Source organism: Mirounga angustirostris, unplaced genomic scaffold (assembly GCF_029215605.1).
Source record: "Mirounga angustirostris isolate CCGP_5_RB_7025 unplaced genomic scaffold, mMirAng1.0.hap1 SCAF_4, whole genome shotgun sequence".
Taxonomy (NCBI): Eukaryota; Metazoa; Chordata; class Mammalia; order Carnivora; family Phocidae; genus Mirounga; species Mirounga angustirostris.
This window is the reverse complement of record NW_026991712.1, coordinates 161,100,868-161,112,316: the sequence shown is the minus strand read 5'-3', so window position 1 is coordinate 161,112,316 and position 11,449 is coordinate 161,100,868. Positions and strand designations below refer to the sequence as shown.

General features: G+C 58.0%; 1 protein-coding gene across 3 annotated transcripts; it reads right to left on the bottom strand.

Annotated features, from left to right (window-relative positions):
* Positions 1 to 318: 318 nt before the first annotated feature.
* Positions 319 to 7,881, bottom strand: FHL3 (four and a half LIM domains 3). Of its 3 annotated transcripts, none has more exons than XM_064589437.1 (6): positions 7,720 to 7,881; positions 2,906 to 3,258; positions 2,643 to 2,817; positions 1,514 to 1,683; positions 1,232 to 1,418; positions 319 to 1,104 (listed from the first exon to the last, which is right to left on the bottom strand). In XM_064589437.1, the coding sequence occupies exons 2-6, from the start codon at positions 3,059 to 3,061 to the stop codon at positions 950 to 952; spliced, it is 843 nt and encodes a 280-aa protein (XP_064445507.1). In that variant the 5' UTR covers positions 3,062 to 3,258; positions 7,720 to 7,881; the 3' UTR covers positions 319 to 949. The 3 variants fall into 3 exon arrangements, with proteins under 3 accessions (XP_064445507.1, XP_045753994.1, XP_045753993.1); XM_045898038.3 differs by having other exon boundaries at positions 2,906 to 3,146; XM_045898037.3 differs by having other exon boundaries at positions 2,906 to 3,079; positions 7,720 to 7,880.
* Between the last annotated feature and the right edge of the window lie 3,568 nt (positions 7,882 to 11,449).

Genomic DNA, 11,449 nt, shown 5'->3' with positions numbered 1-11,449 from the left:
TAAGGGAGGGGGGCGGTTTGTACTGGACCGGGGAACCCACTGCCAACTCCACTCCCGTCCGGGACCTCCCCCAAACCCCTCCCTCCCCCACCCGGAGGAAAAAGCCCTTTGCCAGCAGCGGGGAGGCTGGCTAAGCCCGAGAGGGACGGTAGTAGCGGCGGGGATCCCCGTTCTCCGGAGATTTCCCACCCCGTGGCCCAGCAGCTTCCTCCTTTGCCCTGCGCAGAGGAGGTCTGGAAGAGCCTGAGTCTCGCGGTCTGTGAGGGAACCTTCCTTCCCCCGCCACCTCCGCCACCCCCAGACAAACACACAGAGGCCTTCGCTTCCTCACACTGCTTTATTGCAGAATCTGGAAGGGGGGGGGGGGTGAACCAATCCCACCCCTCTGCCCATCTCTGGGCAAAAATGGAGCTCAAATGAAATGAGAAAACACTCGACAGACACAGACTGGGCAAAACCCTGTGCTCCAGGATCCCCTTAAACAGTGAACCCCTGATTCGCGGCCCAGAGAGCCCCAGCCCTGGGGATAGGGTGGGATGGAGGTGGGGAGGATCAAGCCTGAGGAGAGTCCACTTTTGAGGCACCCACAGAAGACCTAAAGTCTCTGGAAAGAAGTCTAGATTGAAGGGGGCCTGGGTCCCAGCGTCCAGTTTGGAGGGTTGGGTCTAGAACCTTGATTTGGGGAGAGGGCCTGGTCTGGGACCCAAACCGTGAGGAGAGGGCTGAATTCTGGAGTCCAGGCTTGAATCATGGAGGCTCCATAAGGATCCAGGTTGGGGGGCCCTGGGTCAGGGAGTACCGGTTTGGGGATGTGAGAGCAGGGAAGCTGACTCCTGGAGCCCAGGAGGAGCCCCAGTTTGGGGAGGGGCTGGGTCCCAAAGGTGGTGTGGAGAAGGAGCCTCAGTCCTGGAGCCCTGGTTTGGGAGGCCCTGGGCCCAGGAGTCCTGGCTCAGGGCCCTGCCTGGCTGCAGCCCTGACACAGCACTTGGTCTCCGTCCGGCACGAAGCCTTGGCCCACCAGGGAGGTAGAGCAGCGGGCGCAGGAGAAGCAGCTGTGGTGCCAGTGGCGGTCTTCAAAGGACACATACTTGCCTCCACCAAGTCCTGGAGGGAGGCTGGAGGTTAGCTCTGTGGATCCGGAGTGCAGTCCTGTCCCTCAGCCTCGCCCAATACCAGATCCCATTCCCTTGCTTGCACCCTACCCGCCATGCTCTTTGACCCTTTGTCCCACCTGTGATGGGGCGCTTGCAGCTGCTGCACTTGGGTGCAAAGAGTTCTCCAAAACAGGCCACACAGTAGGGATCATCATCCCGGGAGGTGAACTGCTGCCCTGCTAGGGGCGTCTGGCACCCTGTGCAGACTAGGCATTCTCGATGCCAGGGCTGGTCACGGTAGGTCACGCCACCTTGTGTCAGCGTCTGTGGGGGCAGCATCGGTCAGCGGGAGGGGAGTGGCGATCCCCACCCCGGCACGGAGCCTTGCTCACCCTCCACCCCACTGGCCCAGCCCCCACCTTGCTGCAGCGGGCGCAGCGAGGAGCGAACTTGTTCTCATAGCAGGGCACGCAGTAGTGAGCGCCCTTGTCGGGCACAAAGGAACGGGAGCCCAGCGGCTGTTCACAGCCGCTGCACAGGAAGCAGTGCTCATGCCATGTCTGGCCTCCGTATTCCAGCTTCCGGGACCCTGTGGGGAACAGGGATCCCACTCAGAGGCTGTGTCCCAAGCTCCTGAGGGCCACCCTCTGCTAACCCCTGAGGAGAGTCCCTGCTGTTCCCAGAGCCTAAGCAGGGTGGCATTCACGCACATGGAGCAGGACCCTTGTCACCTACATGGCACATGCGACCCTCCACCCCCAACACCGCACATGCTACACACATGACTGGGCACATGCTAAGCCCCCATAATCTAGATGCGAGGATCTGGCATATGTGAAGTCCTCACATGTGCTAGATATGACTATGTCAGCATACACCAGGCCTCCATGTCGCAGGCATGATGACTCAGTTCCCACTAAGTCCTTCTACACCAGACATGATGGCTTTAGCCACACCCACAAAGACCCCCGACAGAGTTCTAATGCCCTGGACCTGATGGATTCAGTACATGTGAAGCCTTGGTGTCTCCTGATCATGTCATTCTCCACCTGTCCTCAGCCCTCACATATCTATGAGGCACGCAGGTCACGACACATGTTAGGCCCTGTTGATCTGTCTCTACACACACCAAGCCCCGATGCGCCAAGCATGACGGTCTCATTGGACTCCTCGCTCCAACACGTACCAAACACGCAGGTGTTCATGCATGCTGAGCCCCCGGGTGTGTCTCAAGCTTGTCAGTCTGCCCGTACATGGTAAGCCCACAGGTGCACACGCTAAACCCTCGGGAACATACCAAGCGGGTCCGTTCCTGCTTGTGCTAAGCGCTCGTGCGTATACTTGGGTGTGCCAGTCCCCGCGCACGCTAATATCCCAGGAGCGTACAGGCAGGACTGATCCCGTTTGCGCTCAAGTTCCACAAAGACGCCGTGCGTGCAGGTCTTTATAACACTAAGCCTCCCTGGATGTACCGTACAGGTGCCCGTCCCTCGGCCGTGCACGAGCCCGCGTCGGGGCGGCACGCGCACGGCGTCCCCGGGCACGTACCGGGCATGACGGTCTCGCCGCAGGCCGAGCACTGCGACGAGAAGGCGCTGCAGTAGCAGTCATTGCAGAGCAGCTCGCTGTCCTGGCAGGTGAAGGGCTCGTCGGCCAGGGAGCGCTGGCAGCGGCAGCAGCGGAAGCAGCCCTCGTGGAAGTGGCGGTCTTCATAGAACAGCTCCTGCAGGGAGCATGGCAGGGGCGCTGGCACCTTTGCCCCTCCGTCCCAGCCTCCACCCACTCCTTGCCCGCTCTGGTCCAGCCCTTACCCTGGAGTCATGCCCGATGAGCTGCTGGCACTCGGCACAGGTGTTGGCGAAGGTGCTGTCATAGCAGGGCACACAGTAGGGGCCGTTGTCCGTCTGGATGTATTTGCGGCCATACAGGGACTCGCTGCATTTTGCACAGTCAAAGGCCTCGCTCATGGTGGCTGTGAGTGAGCCCTGCCAGGCGCCAAAGGTGGGGCACGCATCACCCAGAGGGGCTGTGGCTTAGCCCCTTGCAAAAGCTCTTTGCATTAAAAGAAAGAGCAAGAGACCAGGCCTAAGAAATGCCAGGTCCGAACAGCGGGCGATGAAGAAGGGGGTGCTTCTGGAAACCCAGGAGTCCTGCATGTTTATTTCTGTATTTAACAGCATGTGGGGCGGGAGAGAAGGGGTCAGGAAAAAATCAGGAAGCAGAAGTTGTTTTCTTATCTGGGCCCTGGCAGATCTGGGGGGAGGGGGCTTTTCCTGGGTCAGTGACTCATTTCCTGCCCCAGCCTGAGTTTAGCTTCCACTGTCCCTACTGTCCCCAAGGGGACAAGAGCCGGGGCAGGACGCCACCCCACTCTCTATCCCGAAGGAACAGCACTCCCACCCTCTCCTGACTCCCAGGAAGGGGCCCGAGGGATATGGAAAAAGGATCCTCTACCCAGAGCTCGGAATGAGGAGCTTAGGGATGTGAATGGGCTGTCTGCCCTCTCCCGGTCCAGGAGCCAGTGGAATGTTAGAGGGATGTTGGGCCCTGAATGGTGGAGATGGAAGTCACCTCGGGCCTCCGTCCATCCGTCTGTCTGGGAGAGTCAGCCCAAGCAAGGCCTTCAGAGGCTCAGGCTAGGTTTGAGCAGGAAGGAAGTCCTGCAAGCTGGACACAGCCAAGCTTCCCTAGCTGGACTCTCTGCCCTCAGCCCCCTGCAGCGCCTGCTGGGTCTCTGGTCACACCAGCCTTGGCCTGCACAGCAGCTGTGGCAGCATGACAACGGCCAGATGTCGGGTTTGGCCAGCCACAGGGGTGAGAAAAGGGAACCGAGATGAGATGCCTGGGGAGGGAGAGGGGAACTAAAGACAGGGATTACGCAGCATGCCCCTCCAGGCATCACTCCTGGCCCATCTTTCCAATCGCCTGGGTCATTATTTCCCTCCCCCTGCCTCTGGGAGAAACAGCCTCTCCCCGGCTTTTCCGGTTTCTGAGGGTTTGGGGTAGGCTTGGGGTAGGCGGCGTGGAGGGTGAGCGAGTGGGAGCCACAGAAGACATTTTCTCCCCAATCAGGCCCCCTCTTGGGTGGGGAGTCAGGCACGGGGGGAGCCCTGAGGGCTGCTGCAGACACCCAGCCCCCACCAAACCTCAGACACTTTCCATTTTCTCAGGAACAAAGCATGTTTGCGGGATGAGGTCATCCACACAGCTGCCTCTGGAACAGGAGCATGGGGAGTGGGGGGGGGGCAGGGAAATGGGGTTCCCAGTCCCTTCTGCTGCCCCTGACTCCAGCCTCTAGCCCCAGATTCAGAGCTCCCCACCCCCAGTGTCCTCCATCATGAAGCCTGCTCTCTAAGGGCTGGGATCGCAGGCTGGGTGGAGAGGCACCACTAGGACTCATAGGAAGGGGATGTTCTCACAGCTGCAGAGGAACCTGGAGAGGACAAAGGAACCCACCAACCCACTACCCTCCCCCCCCACACACCCCCAGTAACTGGCAGTCCCCAGAGCCTGCCCAGGCTCGAGTTGAAGGAAAAGTGCTCCTTTTCTCAGCCACCCCCAGTGAGAAATTCTGGCCAAGAAACGTTGCTCTGGCTTGGAGTTCAGACTCCAGGCGCCAGCAAACGCCCCAAGCCTGGAGGGCCTGGCTCTTGAAGGGATGGTTTGTGAACTCAAAGCTGCCCCTCTGTACAGCGGGGGAAGATACGAAGTTCGTACCCCAGGCCAGGCCAGGAGGCCTCCAGGGGCTGGGGTCTTCAGAGAGGTGATTCTGGGGCAGGGCTATGCTGTAGGGTCGAGGGTAGCCCTCCTTCTTGGTTTGCTCCCCACCAGTGAGGCCTGGGTTTCCTCTGGCCCAACATCTGAGGGTTGCTTGGGCTGTCAGCCACTGGGCAGCAGGGGGCCACACAGGTGGAGTGTGTGGCCATGGTGTGTCTGGGAGTGCCCGAGTCTTTTCCTTCCTTCCTGGCTTGGCCCACAGCAGCCATCACCTTCCCAGGCCCAGGCTAGCCCTGGGACCACCCCCTGGGAGGCAGTCACCACTCTGAGACAGGGGCACCCCAAATAGGGTATGGACATGGCTTCTGTTTCCTTCCCAGAATCCCCCAGTCCCCTAGTCTGTCCAGCTGCGCTCTAATGAGGACAGAGTGAAGGGCATTATCAAGGCCCACCTGTCCCTGCCCATCCCCCTCCCTCCCCACCTCCCTCCCACTTTCCCTGGCAGGGCTAGGGGACTGAAGAGAACCAGTCTTATATTCCTTCATGGCTGGTGGGGTGGGGGGGAGGTGCAGGGGAGACTGCCCAGTCTGCCAGATGGCTCTCAGCCCCTGCTCCCACCAACACACACACACACACACACACACACACACACTCCACCCCTACACCTGACCCAGACACACATCTGGCACATCCCAGTGAACCTCCCAGAGCTCGGAATGGCTGGATAAATGGCTGCAACATGTGGAGTATAGAGGCCCAAATGTGGCATGTGGGTCTGAATCCTGACTTCTTCGCTTACTAGCTGGGTGATCTTGGGCAAGTCACTTAAGGTCCTGGGCCTGTTTTCTTATCTAAGCCTACCTCCTACTCCTGGGGTTGTTGTCAGGCTGAAATGGTGCTTGGAAAGCACCTGGCAGAAAGTGAGTAGTCAGTAAATGGTAGCCGTCGGCGTTTTTATTATTAGCTCCTCGCTCACACAGGGGTCAGACAAGTTTCTGAGCCAGGCCTGGGTCAGGGAGCTGGCCTGGGTTTTGACCTGGACATTCTCGGGGTAGACCCAGGGATAGAACAAAGAGGGACCCCCCCACCTCCCGCCAGTTCTGCTGGGGGAAGTGAAGACGCTCAGGCCGTGGGGCTGGCTGAGGAGATCAGTGGGGCCAGCCTGACCCCAGGGAGACCCCTCACACAGGTACACAGGTACACACAGCTGCATGCTGCCCTGCCTCTCACAAAGCGCCATCCCATCCACCATCTCACCAGATCTCACAAAAGGCAGGCAGGATAGGCTATCATTCCCATTTTACAGTTGAGCACAGAAACCAGGGACAAGCCAGGCCCAAGGTCACTCAAGTCTCAGAGAGGCCAGGTTCTCTGCTTTCCAGCCTGGAGCCCTTTCCTGTTTTTCTCCCCAAAAATGCTGCAGTGGTGATAAAGGGGGTGGTCAACACTTAAGAGCAGGGGTACAGGAGATACTCGGTGATGTCCCTAGCACTGGAGTCTCACTCTTCTCCCCCAGCTGCTAACTCTGCTGTTGGAAGACACCCAGAAGCCTTTCCAACTACCCATGCCAACCGCTCAACTCCTTTGCCCCCCTCCACCCTGCACTGTCCAAGAGGACCCTGGCCAGGCCCCACAGCTGTGAGTCAGGATCAGATCAGACCCCTCCCTCAGCTCCCAGGAACTGACAGGAGATTTAAGGGGAGAAACCTAACTCCCCCCACCCCCCACCTCCTGCTATCAGGCACCAACCCCAAACTCTCCCTTCTCCCTTTCCCTCCCCCCATGGGGCCTGGGAGTCAGAGCAGTTTAGGGGCAGGGGGGTGGGAAGCAGGATCCAGCAGCTGCCTTGGGGACAGGAGGAGGAACAGTTCATTCACCCTGGGTCCCCCAGGGCTGAAGCAGCGTCCAAGATTTGAGTTTAAAAATAATTTGGGGCTGTCTTGGTATATGCCTGGGGCTCCTTCTTGATCTCGGTCTGTCTCAGGTCCTCTGCCTCACAGGGGCCTGGCTGGCCCAGAGTTTCTGTTTCCCCACATCCTTGCTTCCCAGTCTTTCAGGCCTGAGCCTTTCCAGGTCTGTCTGGGAAGCTGTCAGTGCGCCTCCATCAAAGCCAGCTCTGCCCCACTCAGCGTGTCTGTCTCTGCACACTTCAGCTGTCTTTATGTTTTGCGTGTATCTCTGGCTGGTTATCTCCCAACAGCCCCCCTCTGCGGATTTCTACCTCTGTACACCCAAATCTTGGTATCTGAGTGTCTCCAAGGGGTTCCCACCCCTTCTCTCTCTTAGCACCTCTGTTCCTGAGTGTCTGTCTCCAGTTTCTGGACGGCTCTATAGGCCTCACAGAGGCTGATCTATCACGAGGCTAACGAAGCTTAGGCTTCAGGGCCCCTCACTTGCCCAGGACCCTGAAAAGCCCCGGGAAGGGCATTACAACGTGTTCACTGGGATCAATGTATGCTTCTCCTTCAAATGCTTCGCTCCACAAAACCTGGGTCGGTCCCTATGCCTCGTGTCTGCCTCTCGGTGACTCTACCGCCAACTCTCTGTCCCTTCCTCGGGTATCCCTGCAGCCTCCTGTCTAAGCCTGTCGCTCGTGTCCCAGTCTTGGTCTCGCTCCACCGGGCTTTCTGGGAGCCTCAGTTTCTCGAATCCTCCCGGCCCCTCGCTCTACTCTGGCTTCTCCGTTTCAAACTTGGCCCCCTCCCCCGTTCAAGTCTCGGAGCAGCCCCCGCCCCGCCGGGCGGCCAGGATCGGTGCGATCCCGGGGGCGCCCTCAGGGGCTCAGCGCACCCCGCGCCGCCCGCTCCCAGCGCGCCCCCGGTCATCGCGGCCGGACCCGAGCGGGGAGCAGGGGGCGGCGGCGGGGCCGGGAGCCGGGATTCGGAGCCGGGTTCGGCGGGGAGCTCACCTCGAAGCGGGCGGCGGGAGCGGGGAAGCCGGGCCGCGCGTCCCTCGGCGGCTCGTACCTGCGGGCCGGGCAGAGCGGGGGCCGAGCGAGCTCCGCAAAGCTGCTGGCTGCACACGGACTGTGTGGGCGAGTGGGAGCGCGGCCCCAACCCCTCCCCGAGGAAGTGCGCGCGGGGCCCGCCCCGCCCGGACCCCGCCCCCGGCCGCCCCTGCCCGCGGGGTGCGGACCCCGCCCCGGCCCCGCATCCCGCAGGCGGGGGGCCAGACCCCGCCCACACCTCCTCTGTGGGCTGGAGCCCGCTCCAGGCCCCCTCGGCCGGCCCAGTCTAACCGGGCTCTCTCAACCTTTCCGGGCGGCCAGGACCCCGCCCCCGTCCCCTCCTCGCTTTCCTCGTCCTCTCCCCCTGCCTTCCCCCTCCTCCCCTACTCCCACTGGCAGCCAGCGGGAGACTGCTGTACTCCATCTCAAGCAAGGGGTACAGGACCCAGCCGACCAAGGTCCCTTGCGGACCAAGAGTCTTCGGCCTCTTCGTGTCTCTTCCCCCTCCCCTTCCAGCTTACCCCCTGGGGTCACACCTAGACCGAGTTTGTAAAAGAGGACTTAATCAAGCCTGGAGGAGGGGGTGGTTTAGATTCTGCTGTCCCGGCCCTGTCAGTGGGAACCAAGGTGTTCTCTGGAAACAAGGACCCCCAACCCCAGACAGGGCCTTGACTTTCAGAGGGCTTGATTTCACAACTCTGAGTGGCAAAAACAGAAGTAAGCACCTCCTCACCTCCAGCTGCACCCTGGGACAGAGAAGTTCGGCCTTGGTTTCCACAGTGCCCAGGAATAGTTTTGACCTTTGAAGCCCAGGGGAGACCCTAATCCTTGGCCCCATGGTTTTTTGAGTTTCTCAGGGAGGGGTGTGAAGAGTGTGCTCCCATCGGCACTGCAGGGTTGTTGGAGGGAAGTGGAGGGAACCTCTCCTCCCCCACCTCTACAGTTTCCAATCCTCTGGCTTCCTCCCTGTGCCTGGGAGGGAGGACTGGTGCCTGCCAGGGACACAAGGCCCCTCCAGGTCCTTGAGGCCAACCCCCCTGGGATCCTCAGGCTTGTCACTAGGCATAAATAGCCTCATCTAGAAGGGTGGGGGAGGGAGGAGGCGGCTCTGCTGTGCTGTTTGCAAAACAAGAGACAACAAACCAACCCTAGAAATAACCTCAGCATCTAGAGTAGAGATTCAGGTGCCCACAGAGGTTCTCCCATCCCCCAGGCTGGGTCCAGCCAAGTCCTCAGAGCAGAGACTCATTCCCTCCCAGGCTGGGGTTCCTGAATACCTTCCTCTCCCATCTCTGAATCATATGCCTGCCTTCCTGGGTCCCAACTCACCCTCGAGGCCAGGTTTCCTTCCAAAATCAAACTAATTGATTTATGATTGTTCCTGATGCCTAGATTGTCAGTGCCTTGAGGACAGGGACTGAGTCCTTGTTCACTACCACATTCCCAATACCTACCCCAAAGTTTGGCACATAATAAATATCTGATGAATGAATGAATGACAATGACGGGCACTGCTTCAGTTTCAACTCCCCTCTACCCCAGTTTGGATCACAGATACTTGCCCATGGGTAGGCCCTTTCTCTGGGCTTTGTCTTGTAGGTGTAGGTGACTCCTAGCCCTGGGGAGGGCAGGGAAGATTGCCTGGTTGGAGTAGATGACAAGGAGGGGTCTGTTCTGGGTGAGGGGAGGGTAAAGATGAGCAGCTTTCAGAGAGGGAAGGATTATGACTGAATAAGGAAGGTGCTAGATCAAAGGTAGAGTTGGGGTCTCTGGTATTTCCTCATGGCTTGAATCTCTGCTGAACAGCCTTAATAAGAGCCAGGATTTCCTGAGTTCTTTGCACCAGTCCCTGCCTAAGCACTTTGCATATAACACTTCACAGAATTAATGTTCTTGATTATCCGACAACTGTATGAAATGTGTATTCTTGCCCCATTTTAAGGATGAGAAAATGGAGGTACAGAGAGAGTAACAAACCTGCCAAGGGCGACACAGCTAATAATGGCAAAGGCTGGATTCAAATCCACACAATCAAATGTCAAAGCTCCTTATGCCAAAAAGGGCTTAACTGGCAGGCCCTGCAGCCTCTTTTGTCACTCAACCTCTTTACACCGCAGTCTGCTCATACGTTGAGTGCTTGACTCCCTGTCTCCCAGCATTCTCATGAGTATTGGAGGAGAGTACACAGTAGGTATTGAATATGTGGGACTCGCCTGGTGCAACACATTCCCTTTCACGGCCAAGTGTTAAGGTTCTGCTGCTTGGACTGGAAGTCTGGAGGCCAGAGAAAATTAGATTTCTGGCTTGACCCAGCCTGGGGGAGGGACGCTGGTGTAGGGCAGGGGCTATGTCCTTTCCCCTCTCCATTTCCAGCTCCACAGTGGGCTCACATTTCCCTTAGCCCAGGAGGACTACGTGCACCAGGGAGGTCTAGGGATCAGTCACATGGACTCCCTGTTCCCATTTCCCATCAGTCCTCCCCCCCTCTCTAGGGAACAGGTGTGTCTGAGCAGGGACTGGAAGAAGAGACTGATCGCTGGATGACTAGCCTTGGGTGAGTGGGATCTGGCTGTCCCTTCGCCCACCCACACACCCTTCCTTATCTCATGGTGGAAGGGGGTTTGCTCAGGGTCTCCTGGCTGTTCTCTCATCTTGGAAGCATTTTTTAAAAGGAGGCCCTGAGTGACAACTGACAGGCCTCTCATGGTTTCCTCTGGGTGCTGAATCACTCCCTGATGCTTGTGATCACAAGCCCTCCTTTCCCCAGTGAGAAAACTTCCTTCCTTCTCTGGGCATATTGCCCACTCTTACCCATTGGGCTGCCTGGAGCCCCTGCCAGGCCTCATGGCTTGCAGACACCCTCTTTCAGATTGCCCAGAAACACTATTCTCCTGACCCCAAGCCTCTGTGGGTGTAGAGGGTGTAGAGGGTGTAGAGAATACTTTGTAGTTCTACAAAGTATGCAGGGTTGGGGGGGTGAAGTGGGAGAGCTAACCTGTTAAATGCCCACTACATGCAGGGCACCATGCTAAATGCTAGTCATTGCCTCCTTCGGTTCTCACAAAAGCCATATGAGTTGGTTATATTATTATCACTATTTGATACAGTAGGATGTGGGGCTCAGAGAATTTGACAATGTGGCCCCAAATCCAAGCTGATAGTGGTGGATGTGCGATTCAAATCCAAGGCTGATTCCTGGGTCCCCTGAACCGAGCTGAGGCTGGAATAGTGGGCCAAATCATGAAGGGCCTTGTCTTTCAATGGTTAAGTCACAAATGAGGTGGAAGTTTGTTAATGTCTGTGACCTGAATTGGGCAAAAGGCTCAGACTGAGGCAGGAAAAAACTTTTCACATGGCAGATCTCAGCACTTTCAGCTTTGTCATGCCCACCCGTCTACTGGACTCCAGGCACCTCTGGGGACTGAGGAGAGGATTTCCTCAGAGTGCCTCGGCTGGAGTGGTGAGCTCTGTCATGACAAATGGGTGCAATTACAGAACTCGCTGAGGGTTAGCTTCATGTGATGGAAAAGAAACCAAATGCCTCTGAAGTGTCCTGCTGTGCCCAACCCTCTTGGGGTTGTAATAACAACAACCATTGCTCCAATTGATTGTGAACTCGTTTAAGGGGTGAACACAGCATTAAGCACTTTAAACATATTAGTTCGTTTAATCCTTACAACCATTCCGTGGG